This window comes from Schistocerca piceifrons, chromosome 3 (assembly GCF_021461385.2).
Source record: "Schistocerca piceifrons isolate TAMUIC-IGC-003096 chromosome 3, iqSchPice1.1, whole genome shotgun sequence".
Lineage (NCBI taxonomy): Eukaryota > Metazoa > Arthropoda > Insecta > Orthoptera > Acrididae > Schistocerca > Schistocerca piceifrons.
In genome coordinates this window covers 289,619,515-289,634,790 of record NC_060140.1, presented here as the reverse complement: position 1 = coordinate 289,634,790, position 15,276 = coordinate 289,619,515, and the positions used below count along the sequence as shown (strand labels likewise).

The window sequence follows — 15,276 nt, the reverse complement described above, 5'->3', positions numbered from 1 at the left end:
GTCTAACAACTGACGAGCGTAATACTGTCTCCACCGGTATAAATAAACGTCATAGGAAAAAATTACACTAGGGAAAAATATTTGTTTTGATGTCCCCTATATCCTCCCAGAATTTGTCGGTTTAAATACTTTTCACCCTGTAGACGAACAATAAAATGTGTTTTAAAATCATTGATTGTGGACTTGTTCCAAAAAAGCCAATATGCCAGTTTTGCGATAAAAAGGAGTAGGACCTGAGACAAAAGCAAATGAAGTACGGAAGCGGCGATTGATCAGAGTTTGTCGTAGGGAAGAGTTAAAAATTAAACTTATAATTCGCTGATGTTGTGAACTGGCTCTCGCATCCGATTACAGGGACAGGTACGCATCACGAAAGAGTTCATGACTTCCCCGCAAGTTCCTTCTGTATCTGCGCAAGTGGCTTGTTTCTGGTCTCGATGACGAAGAAGAAGATCCAGGTGGCAGCCACAAAACAGATGCCCGCGTACACCCAGAAGGTGATGGCAGTGCCGAAAGCGTCCACCAGGTTGGTGAACGTCTTGGAGACGATGAAGCAGAGGATCCAGTTGGCGCCGCCGCAGATGGAGCTGGCGATGCCCTTGATCTCGCCGGGGAAGAGTTCGCCGATCATGGCCCAGGGCAGCGGGCCGGTGCCCAGGGAGTAGGTGAGCAGGTAGGCGCACATGGCGAGCAATGGCAACCAGCCGACACCGGACACGGCCACCGCGTTGTGCTGCTTGAGGTGGAAGTAGATGCCCAGCACCACCATGCACGCGCCCATGCCCGACAGCGACAGCACCAGCCACACGCGGCGGCCCGCGCGCTCCACCAGCAGGGTCGACAGCAGCGTCGACGCCACCTGAAACGTAAACATTCTGACACACCGCTCCCTGGTAGCCCACTAACCAACAAGAGCGATACATGCACTACTGGACATTAAAACTGCAACATCATTGAGCCGTGGTAAAAATTGTTGTTTTGAAGAGCGCGTTGTGTGAAGCAGTCGCCCTCCGTTTCTGGCGGTGGCGCCGCTGTGGCAATCGCATCTTTGGTGTCTCCCTCTGGTGGGAAAGGGGAAAGGCTGCCTGTTCACGTGAATTTAAGGGGCCCTGTGAGTTCGCCTGTTTCAACTCTGATCGTCACTCCCCCTCCGTTCCTCTGTCCTTTTCCCAGGCTCCCTCTCCCCCACTTCCATCCTCTGTTTAGCCCCACCTCCCCTCTCTCTGCCCCCTTCTCTCCCCCGAGTCATTTTGCATTTCCCTCCTCTGCCTCTTCTCATTCCCTCTCGCGTCTGCCCTGCCCCTCTCCCACCTTATGAGTCCTCTCCCTCCTTGGTTCCCCCCCCCCTTTTCGTTTTTTCCTCTCCTCCCTCCTTGTTTCTCCCCCTCCTCCAGGTCCCCCCCCCCCCCATCTGCCTTTGGCTCGGGAGTGTCATCTTTGTGCCGCCATTTTCGTACAGTGTTTTACAGTGAGTGTTCTGTGTTGTGTCTTTTGGGAAGTGCTGCAAACAGCCATCATACTGTAGCTGGGTGTGATTTTTTATCTCTTGCTAACAGAAACCAGACTGTCGCCATGTTTTTTAATTGTGTGTCTACTATGTTACTTGTCTGATTCCTGTGTCTTTTATTAACATTGCCAACCCCGTTTGCTTTCTGTTTTAACTTTCCGCATTTTTCCGCGATTTTACACTTTAAGGCACCGTTTTATCGCCTGTTTTTTCTTGTTTCTTTTCTTCTTACATTTTTAAAAAAGTCTGTAGGCTGTAGAGCAGCGTACTAAGCTGCTGCCAGCCCGCCCTCTTCAGGGGGAATTGAAAATCAATAAAGAAAAAAAAAAAGAAAACTCGCCAGTTGGTCAGTCTGGGTCAGTCTCTCGTCCCCAGCTTGCTAGTCTGTCTCTCGCCTGCATTTGTTAGGCAGTTAGTGTCTGTCTGTCGTTCGGAGTGCTAGTATGTCTGTCGTTCGGATCAGCCTTTTCCACTCCGCCAGTAAGAGAACTCAGCGAGTGGTCGCCCGGTCGGTGCTTGGTTCCTGCATCTGAGTCTGCGCGTTAGGCCACCAGTCTGCTCGAGTTTGCTCGGGCAATGGACATTGTCAGTTGGATCGATCGGTTGGTCGGTCGCGCACTGAGACAGAAGATGACTTGCCCGTTTTGAGCGACGGCGCATGTGAGGTCGCCACGTCAGTCCACTGGGCCGCGGCGTATAGCGGGGTGTAGTAACTTCGCGGTCGACACGAGAGCAACAGGAGTCAACCCACGACATCGGTCTGGCCGGTGCGAGCTGCGACACCGTGACATGGGAGATCGGCGCGCCTTTCTGAGTCCGTTGAAGCGGCTGGCAGCGGACGGTTCGGGAGAGCGATTTTGGGGTGCTGCACCAAGTTAAGTGATTGGTGATATGTTGTTTGATTTACTCTTGTTGAATTCTTGTTTTCATGGTGAGGTCACCAGTCGTAGGTTAGTAGCTGCCCTTGTCACGTTTGTCGGATTTGGTGTGTTAACGAATTTATTGCTTGGAGTGTAACGGTCTTATACCTGAAATATGTTTTGATCTTTGGAAACTTTGATATAATTGCCTATGATCTTGAGAGGCGGTATCTGTGTACTGTAGAGCATCTTAACTATTATTTGGCCAACCTAGTAGAATTTATATAAGATTGCATTTCACAGGCTTTAATTTAAATGATCATTTTAGTATATAACGTTGCCACCCTTTCACCGTAAGGGAGCAGCGAGGTTCTCTGCCCAAAAGCTCATACAGTCAAAACTTGTTTCTTTCTGCCTCTGAATAAATTGTAACTTTGATATTTGGAGGGTGCTTTCTGATTATAATTTTAAATCTGTTTCTTTTAAAAAGTGAATAAAATTCCCATTTGTTAAAAGGAAATTGATTATAATTTCATCTGTTACTCCCTGGCAACTACTTCCATGCTTACATAGTGTGATTAAATGTGTTAATGTTCTTGCTGAATCGCTAGTAAATAAAATAAATTCTTAAGAATATTCTTTGAAAATAAATCGCGGTTCAATCATTTAGATGCATGTAGAAAATGTCAGACATCTTCGAGACTTTCATCAGAAATACGATGTCTACTTACTGGCAGCCAAAAGGAACACGTTAAATTGTAGACTAAATGCTAGGCTTAAGTCAAGCAGACAGAGTATTTGTGTGAGCCATCTTACAATGTATATTGTTAATATTTTGGATCTGTTAGAAACTGGGGCTCATAATTTTATGAGAATCTCGAGTTAGCATATCAACATCCCCAGGACACAGCACTTAGTGTAGACACACGTGATGGCCACAACACACCCCTCCTGGATCAGTGTTCTGCCTAACACAACCACAGCCAAAATTGATAATGTGCCCAGTGTCCAGAAAATCGATCATAGTGGTGCTTGTACGCCTGTACATCTAGATCTACATCTACATGGATACTCTTAAAATCAAATTTAAGTGCCTGGCAGAGGGTTCATCGAACGACCTTCACAATTCTCTATTATTCCAGTCTCGTATAGCGCGCGAGAAGAATGAACACCTATATCTTTCCGTACGAGCTCTGATTTCCCTTATTTCATCTTGGTGATCGTTCCTCCCTATGTAAGTCGGTGTCAACAAAATATTTTCGCATTCGGAGGAGAAAGTTGGTGATTGGAATTTCGTGAGAAGATTCCGTAGCAACGAAAAACGCCTTTCTTTTAATGATGTCCAGCCCAAATCCTGTATCATTACTGTGACACTCTCTCCCATATTTCGCGATAATTCTAAACGTGCTGCATTTCTCTAAACTTTTTCGATGTACTCAGTTTGTCCTACCTGGTAAGGATCCCTCACCGCACAACAGTATTCTAAAAGTGGATGGAGAAGCGTAGTGCAGGCAGTCTCCTTAGTAGGTCTGTTACATTTTGTAAGTGTCCTGCCAATAAAACGCAGTCTTTGGTTAGCCTTCCCCATAACATTTTCTGTGTGTTCCTTCGAATTTAAATTGTTCGTAACTGTAATAACTAGGTATTTAGTTGAATTTACGGCTTTTAGATTAGACTGATTTATCGTGTAACCGAAGTTTAACGCCTTCCTTTTAGCACTTATGTGGATCACCTCACACTTTTCGTTATTTAAGGTCAACTGCCACTTTTCGCACCATTCCAATATTTCTTCTAAATCGTTTTGCAGTTTGTCTTGATCTTCTGATGACTTTATTAGTCGATAAACGACAGCGTCATCTGCAAACAACCGTAGATGGCTGCTCAGATTGTCTCTCAAATCGTTTATATAGATAAGGAACAGCAAAGGGCCTGTAACACTACCTTGGGGAACGCTAGAAATCTCTTCTGTTTTACTCGATGACTTTCCGTCAGTTACAACGAACTGTGACCTCTCTGACAGGAAATCACAGACTCCATCCACAGACCATGCCAGCCCCATCGGCACCGACCGACCGCCGCACCATCTTCTCCCAATGGCTCGTCAGATGCTGTATGGAGAAGCCCAGGATCAGCACACTGCTCTCCCGGCCGTTGCTAGTTTCCGTTACCTGGAGCCACTACTATTCAGTCAGGTAGCTCCATAGCTGGGAACACGGGACTGAATGCACCACATTCCAGTCCACCCACCAAGGAAAAATCCCTGGTAGTATCGGAAATCGAACCCATGTCCTCTTCACGACAACCAGTCGTAGTGATCACTCAGCTACTGAGGCACACATTTGCATGCAACTGGCCACTACAATTGCAATTCCGTCTGGGCTGCATGCAACAAATGTGAAACTACCAGGAAGTCAATACTGCTGCTCGCTATGGTCGTGAGCCGACGGCTGTCATGGGACTACGGAATCAATGGTTTCAGAAGGTCCCATGTGTAACGCCAGGCTCGATCTTAATGGCCACAAGCGGCTAGCTCTCGAGAGGACAGACATATTATGCGTTTGGCCATGCATAATCGTACATCCATATCAATTACGAGCAAGGAAAAGGGCAGTTCGACGTTTGGAGCACTTCTTACTGTCAGTAAGGTAACCACTGACGCTGTTTCTCAGCAGAGAAAGTGCGCTGATAGTGGTGCGCCGGAGACAATAGTGGACATAGAAGCGGCGCCACATCGTCTTGGGTTACAGTTTCGCATACAGCATTATCATAGGCGTATCACTCTGTGCAGGATCTGATCAGAACGAACGCTACCGTACTTCATGCAACATTCGTGCCTGGTGTGATGGTTTGAGTATCATTATACAGGGTGGTCCATTGATAGTGACCAAGCCAAATATCTCACGAAATAAGCATCAAATGAAAAAACTACAAAGAACGAAATTCGTCTAGCTTGAAGGGGGAAACCAGATGGCGCTGTGATTGGCCCGCTAGATGGCGCTGTCATAGGTTAAATGGATATCAACTGCGTTTTTTTTAAAATAGGAACCCCCATTTTTATTACATATTCGTGTAGTACGTAAATAAATATGAATCTTTTAGTTGGACCGCTTTTTTCGCTTTCTGATAGATGGCGCTGTAATAGTCACAAACGTATAAGTACGTGGTATCACGTAACATTCCGCGAGTGCGGACGGTATTTGCTTCGTGATACATTACCCGTGTTAAAATGGGCCGTTTACCAATTGCGGAAAAGGTCTATATTGTGTTGATGTATGGCTATTGTGATCAAAATGCCTAACGGGCGTGTGCTATGTATGCTGCTCGGTATCTTGGACGACATCATCCAAGTGTCCGGACCGTTCACCGAGTAGTTACGTTATTTAAGGAAATGCCCAAGTAGGTGTTTTAGCTGCTGCCGCGGCTAATCCGCACATCAGTAGCAGACAAATTGGGCGAGAATCGGGATTCTCAAAAACGTCGGTGTTGAGAATGCTACATCAACATCTATTGCACCCGTACAATATTTCTATGCACCAGAAATTGCATGGTGACGACTTCAAACGTCATGTACAGTTCTGCCACTGGGCACAAGAGAAATTACGGGACGATGACAGATTTTTTGCACGCGTTCTATTTAGCAATGAAGCGTCATTCACCAACAGCGGTAACGTAAACCGGCATAATATGCACCATTAAACAACTGATAATCCACGATGGCTGCGACAAGTGGAACATCAGCGACCTTGGCGGGTTAATGTATGCTGCGGCATTGTAGGAGGAAGGATAATTGGCCCCCATTTTATTGATGGCAATCTAAATGGTGCAATGTATGCTGATTTCCTACATATTGTTCTACCGATGTTACTACAAAATGTTTCACTGCATGACAGAATGGCAATTTACTTCCAACATGATGGATGTCCGGCACATGGCTCGCGTGCGGTTGAAGCGGTATTGAATAGCATATTTCATGACAGGTGGATTGGTCGTCGAAGCACCATACCATGGCCCGCACGTTCACCGGATCTGACGATATTTGCATATTTGCTATCGTGATCCACCGACAACGCCTGACAACATGCGTCAGCGCATTGTCAATGCATGTGCGAAAATTACGGAAGGCGAACTACTCGCTGTTGAGAGGAATGTCGTTACATGTACTGCCAAATGCATTGGGGTTGACGGACATCATTTCGAGCATTTATTGCATTCATGTGGTATTTACAGCTCATCATGCTGTAACAGCATGCGTTCACAAAGGTACATGCATCACATTGGAACAACCGAAATAAAATGTTCAAACGTACCTACGTTCTGTATTTTAATTTAAAAAACCTACCTGCTACCAACTGTTCGTTTAAAATTGTGAGCCATATGTTTGTGACTATTAGAGCGGCATCTATCACAAAACGAAAAAAGTGGTCCAAGTAAAAGATTCATATTTCTTTACGTACTACACGAATATGTAATAAAAATGGAGGTTCCTATTGTAAAAAACGCAATTGTTATCCGTTTGACCTATGGCAGCGCCATCTTGCTGGCTAACCATAGCGCCATCTGGTTTCGCCCTTCAAGCTAGAAGTTCTTTGTAGTTTTTTCGTTTGACGCTTATTTCGTGAGATATTTGGCCCAGTCACGATCGTTGGACCACTGTCCTCTATATTCGAGGTCTGCATGACGTTTTCAACAGGACAGAGCAAGAGCACCAAACGCCTGTGCTGTGCAGAACTTCTTTGACACGAAGGGTGTTCAACTGTCGTCCTGGCTAACACAATCTTCAGCTCTCTGATCCACTGGAAACATACGATCATGGCTCGCCGAGGAACTTGTACGCCTATATTCGCAGGCCGCATTTATAGACATACATGAACCATGGCACAGAGCTCAAGCAGCACAGAATGACTTACCCATATCTGTCATCCAGACCCTGTTCCAATAGATAACTATCCGGGTTAGAGTCACTGTTGCTGCAACAGGTAGAAACTCTGTATACTAGATTTTGCATCGAGTATACTATGAAGTCGCCCGCAGACTTAATCACGTATTTATCCTTCTATACTGGATATGCACATGGAGGAAAATTCCGTTATTTTCAATCTTTCCTGGTGTTGAAATCTCAACTGCCAACATAGTAGACCTGTTTCTGTGGATACATAAGGCGTTTCAAAAAGATTCATTCCATCTCACAAGGGTACATGAAGAATGATGGAAACAAGGGGTAGATTTTAAGCTACGCACTGAACTAAACTTTTATATTGCCTCCTATCGTGAACTGCTAGCTCGTGTGATTGCCGGTAGGAGTCTCTCTAGTGCAGCTAGTCCGCTTAATTACTACGCAACGTGTCGAGTCAAGATGGCGACAACATGGCAACAAAAGGAGTTTGTGTTCTCCCTTTCAGCGATTACAATTCAGTTATACGTTTACGGTGTAACTGCGTTCAAGAGTACAACACTACTCCTTCTACAGCTCAAAGCATTCTACGATGGTACCAGCAGTTTTAAGACACTGGTTGATTATATAAAGATTAGTCTACAGCATCATTTACTTCACTGTTACTGCTCCTTTACTCGGCATGACAATAATGCTTCTACAGCATCAATTGGTATAGCTCTGTCATTTGATCCACAAATTTCTGAACTTTGACCAAAGAGTGATACATGTCAGTTTATGCCAATGCTCCTTGATTTAATCATAGGAATTCAACCTTTCAGTCCTGTACAAATTCCTATATTGAATAGAGCTATTCATCTTGTATCAACAGTAACTGTAACACGATCACATCATGAACTTTGGAATCTAATCGTACAAAAACATTGCAAGGTCTATTTTTCATAACCTAGAAAAAGCATAATTCGTCAAACTGATTCAAATAAAATGATAGCCAGAGCAACAATAGTAACTAGCCATGATCGAATCCTGTGGAACAGGAACTCAATCTGCAATGTACTGTACCATTTATTCCACAAAAACATAAGTTGTCTAGTAAAATATTATATTTCTAAAATCGAATATTCCCGATAAGTGATAGTATATCCCAACTGATGGTATTTTTCAAGTTCATTGACATTGCCAACCAGGATATACGCGATCTGTTATAAATTTTTTATTTATGTTCGAGATTGAAAACCCATGAAATCAAGGCATCTTCAGATCATGAAACATTCTTGATTAGTGTAGGTAGAAAATGATATCAAAACCGATTATGTCAGTAACTAAACTGTAACGGCATAACACCTTTCTTTTATGACCATCGTTCAATTACAATGGCTAGGAAAGATGAAAAACTGTTTTAAATTGTCAGTTATAGATGTTGTCATTTTAAGAGAGAAGTTAACGATGTGTGAAGCTGTAATTACACTAACGCTATTCAAGACGGGTTTATGACCTGAAGTTGACTAGATTGTTAGCCGAAACTGGTAAATAGTCCAAATAAAGAACATTTCATGTACGATCTTGACTTCATGTTTTTTCAGTTCCTAATATAAAGAGAAAGGATAATATTTTGTTATTTAAAAATTTGACTATTTTCTCAGTGAAACTAGAAATAGCTGCCTCAGTAGAGCGACCCTTTTGAACCTCTGACAACGACTGAGACCTAAAGAGACATGCTTCACATGTCGTATTTTATTTATGTAAGAGGTGGGACTCACATGAAGTGGATCAAGAACATACCACAAATTCCATGTACTGCCGGATAGAAATCCGCGACAGCTGGAATGGATGCATCTGTTTCTATGTAATATCAGTGTGTGGGCTGCATATGTGCATCCAACAGTTTACCAGAGAGAGTAATATGTGCTGATTGTCAACATTTTCGGTGCGGCATATTACCCGCACTGTTGGAGACTGTATTGCAGGAATACTATGGATACAGTTTGTGCACCACGACTAATCGCCCAGTTTCCTAAGTAAAATGCAATGTGATGAGAAAGTGATAATAATAAAAAGACATTCAAACTCGCAAAAGTGAATTCACCGAATCTATGATTTCTTGAATTGCAAATAATGGATTATCATTATTCTCGTGTCAGGAACATACATAAAACAAAGTTTATATAATTGTTGATGGCAATGGCCTTGACGCAGTGGATACACTGGTTCCCATCAGATCACTGAAGTTATGCACTGTCAGGCGTGGCTGGCACTTGGATGGGTGCCCATCCTGGCCGCCATGCGCTGTTGCCATTTTTCGGGGTGCTCGTGATGCCAACTGAGGAGCAACTCGACCGAATAGTAGCGGCTCCGCTCAAAGAAAACCATCACAACGACCGGGAGAGCGGTGTGCTGACCACACGCCCCTCCTATCCGCATCCTCAGCTGAGGATGAGACGGCGGTCGGATGGTCCCGATGGGCCACTTGTGGCCTAAGACGAAGTTCTTTATACAACTTTTGACAGATCAACACAGTTTATATAATCTTTGGCCAAAATTAGGCCGCTTCCATTGGATTTTCCGTTGCCTGATGAAGGTCATCTTCCGTGCAGCGGCTGGACACAGTCGACACTGAAGCATATGTTGAACAGACCGTTTTTACCCGCAGTCAAATTGGGTTTTGTTTTCTTCAATATATCCACATTTTGTCATGTTAACCCGTGATCTGTCCACACCTGACCTCAGGCCATCCAAAGACTTCCAGACTGGTCAATTTTCTTCATGACTAGGGGGTAAAGATTCTGAAAATATTTTCTAAGCAGGAGGATGGGATATCTCAGCCCTACATAGTGGCAGCCTGGCTTCTTCTTCAGTGGTTGTTAGTTTCTCCGATGTACTGAGGAAACTTTTCCTTGACCTTAGTCGTTGTGGGTAGGGTTGTTGCCCATGAATGGGATGCGTTTTTTCGTGTTCCATTTTCGTTCTTTCCCTGCTTGCTGTTATTTCTCTTCCAACGGGAGGTGGTGCAATTCCTGCAAGGTGGTAGGGCCATTCGACTAGAGCTGACTTCAAGCAGCCTGTTATAATTCTGCACGTGTCGTTTAGGGCAATATCAACCTGTTTGGCATGTTCTGACTTATACGAAACAGTAAGGCATACTCTGCAGCGTAGTAGCACAATGCCATTGCTGAAACGTATTGAAAGGTTACTGTCCAATGGTCCACCCACTTACCTGAGCGAGTCTGACGCCAAGCGGCCAGCCCGGGTTAGATACACGGCCGGGTCGGAAATTTTCTCCGCTCAGGGACTAGCTGTTGTGCTACCCTCGTCATCATTTCATCATCGACACTCAAGTCGCCTGATGTGGGGTCAATTAAAAAGACTTGCAACTCGGCGGCCGAGTTCCACCAGGTGGTGACCCCCGGCCATCAATGCCACACGACCATTTCATTTCACTATGCTGTGGGTCAAAACCTCACTAGTCGTTTGAAGAGATTATCGAGCGAGGCTTAATTAGACTGATTACAACATGCAAAGAGACATGTAAGCAGCCATTCCAGTCGCGATTGGAACTAAAAGGAACCCTAAAATGTGGAGCCATTCTAAGGACGTTCTGTCATGCACAGGAAAGTGATTTGCAGAGTATTTATGTGCTGTATGTAGATTCAGGTGCAGATGGTGCCCAAGTGAAGTGGAGGACGAGGCGCGGGAGCGCTCACCTGGACGACGCCGACAACAATGGCGCAGTCGCTGGGGTCCATGGAGGTGCCGGCGGCCACAAAGATGGGCACGGAGAAGAAGATGATGATGTTGACGCCGGACAGCTGCTGCGCCAGCTGCAGGCCCACGCCTATTGCCAGGCCTCGCACCGCCGCGCGAGACGTGAACATGTCCCGCAGAGAGCCAGTGCGCTCCTTAGTCTCCGTCACAGACTGTAACAAAAAAACAAAAATAAAACAAAAAAGTCAGAGTGGTTCATATTAACACTGTGTGGCGCTTTTTCCACCTGCTGAGAACCCACAGTCCCTTACGTCGGTGTTACTCTATCAAATTTCTTTGTCCAATATCTTTGTCAAAGAAATTTGATGGTGTAATAGGGAACTTTGTCAAATGTCGTCAAATATTTGATCAAATCTAGGGCCTCGCTGTAGATTTGATCAAAGAAGTCGCTTGTCTTCTGTTCACTGCAATGTCACATGTTACCACGTGGAGCGCTAGCATCGCTGCAGCGTTCTGTCATCTGTAGTGTTTTTATAAACATTGCTGGTAAATTCAATTGGTGTGTACCGACAACTACAAAATTAATACAGAAGTATAAAGCTGATGAGGTGCTTTACAACGTGAGGCACCCTGAGTACAAAAATAGATTAAGAAGATTGGAGACCTAACCTAACCTAACCTAACTCTCTCCTGTAGCAAGGAATCGGTGTGTTACAGTTAACCTGTCTTCTGCAGATGTCGCAGTTCTTAAGTGAATATTGTGTTTTTTGATATGACGGTACACTTCACTGAGCACATACAGAAATGTATGCTTATCCATTCTTAAGTAATTGATGTACGGCTTGACGTCCTCCACTATAAGCTCACGTAACAAGTTTTGTTGAATACTTTTATCGTGTCGTCGCAAAACAAACAGCTTCACCCAGGTACACTTCCTTTCTTTTTCCCTGCTTCTCTTCTGCTTCTCATCTGCATGTGCACACAGTGCAGTTGTGGTACATGCAACTGCTGCGGTTAATAGCAAGTTGTTGTTGTCAACCATCTTGAACTTTGACGAACAATATCATGACAGTGTAATACCCCTTCTAGCGCTACGTCAAAGATCCTTGTCAAATATATTTGACGGAATATTTGATCACATCTCTGATCAAATCTTTGACAAAGAAATTAGATAGTGTAATACCGGCCTTATTGCCAATAGTCTGATATATAACCATGCTCAAATGTACAGTTCCACCCCTAAAGCAATTCCCAACGTTATTTCAGTTTTGCTTCAAACAGTCTATCAAGAATTCCAGCCACTATTTCCTGCAGATCTTTTTTTATGTTAGTTCCATGAAAGTCTCTACCATTATACATGCAGGATGGAGCTAAACTTCTGAAGTTGGTCACACTCATCTTCTGAGGGTTTTTGTATAAAGAACCTGTTGTCCACGGTGCCTTGGTACAGATTAATAACGTAATTAGAGTTTTTTCGATTGCCATCCCATTTAGCTTTTTTTCTGCGAAACTGCCTTCGCAACACGAAACCTAGAACAGTGGTAATCAACCTGGTCTCTACCATCCGCTAGTGGACGTTCCAGATTTCATAGTGGACGGTGAGCAGTTGGGAGTGAAAGAAATTTTCATTACATTCTCTTGAAATTTTGACATAAACAGTTTGGTAAGTAACTATTATTACATGTTTCAACTTGTTGGAACTCTGATTTTTGAAATTTATAACGTCAAGTTACTTTCCTACTTTGTAAATTACCATTACTATAGAAATGTGGTCGGTTAGGAAATCTTATTACTATCATAGGTACAAAAGCCCGAGGTAGTACAAAAGGTTGACTGCCCATGACCTAGAGTAAAGCAACAAACTTCAGGTGAACTACGTACGCCATCTGTTCTGTCAGTGCACAGTACAGTGCCTAACTAACGAGTACCTCTTCCCCTGCAGGTACTATTGTGAATGTTGAGTGTCGTGATCACTGTTAACGTACAACAAACTTCTCATTCTACCTTTGTCCCGTATTGGCGTAGGGTCGGCATGGTTGTTTACGGATTTGGCGTGGTTAATTTAGGGGGTGGTAAGATGCCCTTCCTGTTTCCACCCCTTTGCACCGCGGACGCAATATTTGCGCTCCATCAGTCTAAGTGTAGTGTCATTCGTGTGGAAGTAAGCGAAAGTTTTCCTAAATGTTTGCGAATCACGTAACTGTGCCTGAGCTTCAGTACGAGAATGATATTCACCTAATGGGATGTGGAAAACCACCTAAATACCACAGCCAAAGTGGCTGGCACACCGACCTTCGTCGTCAAGGCGAATTCGATCCGGTACAATACATGCGCATCTCTCCATCCCCGTAGCGCCGCTTTAACACGCACGGCTATTTGGGCGGGTTGTTAACGTACAGTACATCTAAAACTGCAGGAAAAACAAATCCGGGACAAAATCAAGCAATAATGAAACCAAATGAGTGTGAATCGTAAACTATACATTACCATTGTCAACAGCAAAATCAGTGAGTCAGTGGAATAAGTTTCCTTCCAAACAAGACACATAGCTCACACCAACAACATTCGCACTGTCGTGTACATATTGTCAGTGCAGTTCAAATATCCAGACAAATGGGGGTAAGAAATCGAACGAAGTGCAAATATTCTTTAACAAGCCACCAGAGACCACGGTTCCCTTGTAGCAAAACATTCATAAAAATGTTCCTAAACAACCTTCGTAATTTGTGAACTTCGATTCTATTCAATTACCTCTATAAAATTTATCTGGTAAAGGACCTATATCAAATGTTCAAATGTGTCTGAATTCCTGAGGGACCAAACTGCTGAGGTCATCTGTCCGTAGACTTACACACTACTTACACTTATTTATGCTAAGAACAACACACACACCCATGTCCGAGGGAGGACTCGAACCCCCGGCGGAAGGGGCCGCTCAAATCCCCAAATGGCGCGGCCACACCGCGCGGCGGACCCATATAGAGGGGCAATACTCAGTCATGGGGCAAACGAGTATTTTCCAAGCTACCACTTTCGTAGATGGAGTAGTCATCCTATGTGTAGTCCGGTTTCATTCTGTACTGAGAGGTCGCACTGTTGGAAAACTGTAGCGAAATGTAGGAAGACCTGCAAATGATTGACGCGTGCTGCAGGAACCGGTAGTTTAGCCTAAACGTAATGGAAAGTGAAAAATAGCGCATATATGGATGGAAATAACTGTGTTTACTACACAAGTATCGATAACATTTCCGTGAACGTGTGTTGGTATTTAAAGTGGAGCGATCAGATAAAACAAATCTTAAGAAAGGAAGATGCCAGACACTGAGTCACTGGAACAGTTTTCAGGAAAAATTTCTCAAATTTTATTTTTCTTGGTGTCCACAGCTTCAATGGGCTTTGAGAATGAAAACGTGCACCAGCATTGTATGAGAATTTGATATGAAGCATGAAAAGTATCCGGATACCTCGCTGAAAATGACTTACAAGTTCGTGGCGCCCTCCATCTCTAATTCTGGAATTCATGTTGGCCCACCCTTAGCCACGATGACAACTTCTACTCTCGCAGGCTTACGTTCAATCAGGTGCTGGAAGGTTTTTTGGGGAATGGCAGCCCATTCTTCACGGAGTGCTGCACTGAGGAGGGGTATCGATGTCGGTTGCTGAGGCCTGGTACAAAGCTGGCGTTCCAAATCATCCCAAAAGTGTTCTATAGGATTCAGGTCAGGACTCTGTGCAGGCCAGACCATTACAGGGATGTTATTGTCGTGTATCCACTCCGCCACAGGCCGTGCATTATAAACAGGTGCTCGATCGTGTTGAAAGATGCAATCGCCATCCTCGAATTGCACTTCAACAGAGGGTAGCACGAAGGTGCTTAAAACATCAGTGCAGGCCCGTGCTGTGATAGTACCACGCAAAACAACAAGGAGTGCAAGCCCCCTCCATGAAAACCACGACCACACCATAACACCATCGCCTCCGAATTTTACTGTTGGCACTACACCCGCTAGCAGATGACGTTCACCGGGTATTCGCCATATCCACACCCTGCTATCGGATCGCCACATTGTGTACCGTGATTCGTCACTCCACATAACGTTTTACCACTGTTCAATCGTCCAATGTTTACGCTCCTTACACCAAGTGAGGCGTCGTTTGGCATTTATCGGCGTGATGTGTTGCTTATGGGGAGCCCCTCGATCACGAAATCCAAGTTTCCTCACCTCCCACCTAACTGTCATAGTACTTGCAGTGGATCCTGATGCAGTTTGGAATTCCTGTGAGATGGTCTGGATAGATGTCTGCCTATTACACAT

The 15,276-nt window shown here is 44.4% G+C and overlaps 1 protein-coding gene across 1 annotated transcript in view; it reads right to left on the bottom strand.

Moving 5' to 3' along the window:
• Positions 1-379: 379 nt before the first annotated feature.
• The window catches only part of LOC124788598 (facilitated trehalose transporter Tret1-like), a 45,726-nt gene continuing 30,829 nt past the window's right edge, over positions 380-15,276 (bottom strand). The window contains exons 4-5 of the mRNA XM_047255867.1: positions 10,960-11,172; positions 380-859 (exon numbers count right to left, since the gene is read on the bottom strand). Of these exons, the coding sequence (XP_047111823.1) occupies positions 380-859; positions 10,960-11,172 (693 nt within the window). The remainder of the gene's footprint in view (positions 860-10,959; positions 11,173-15,276) is intronic.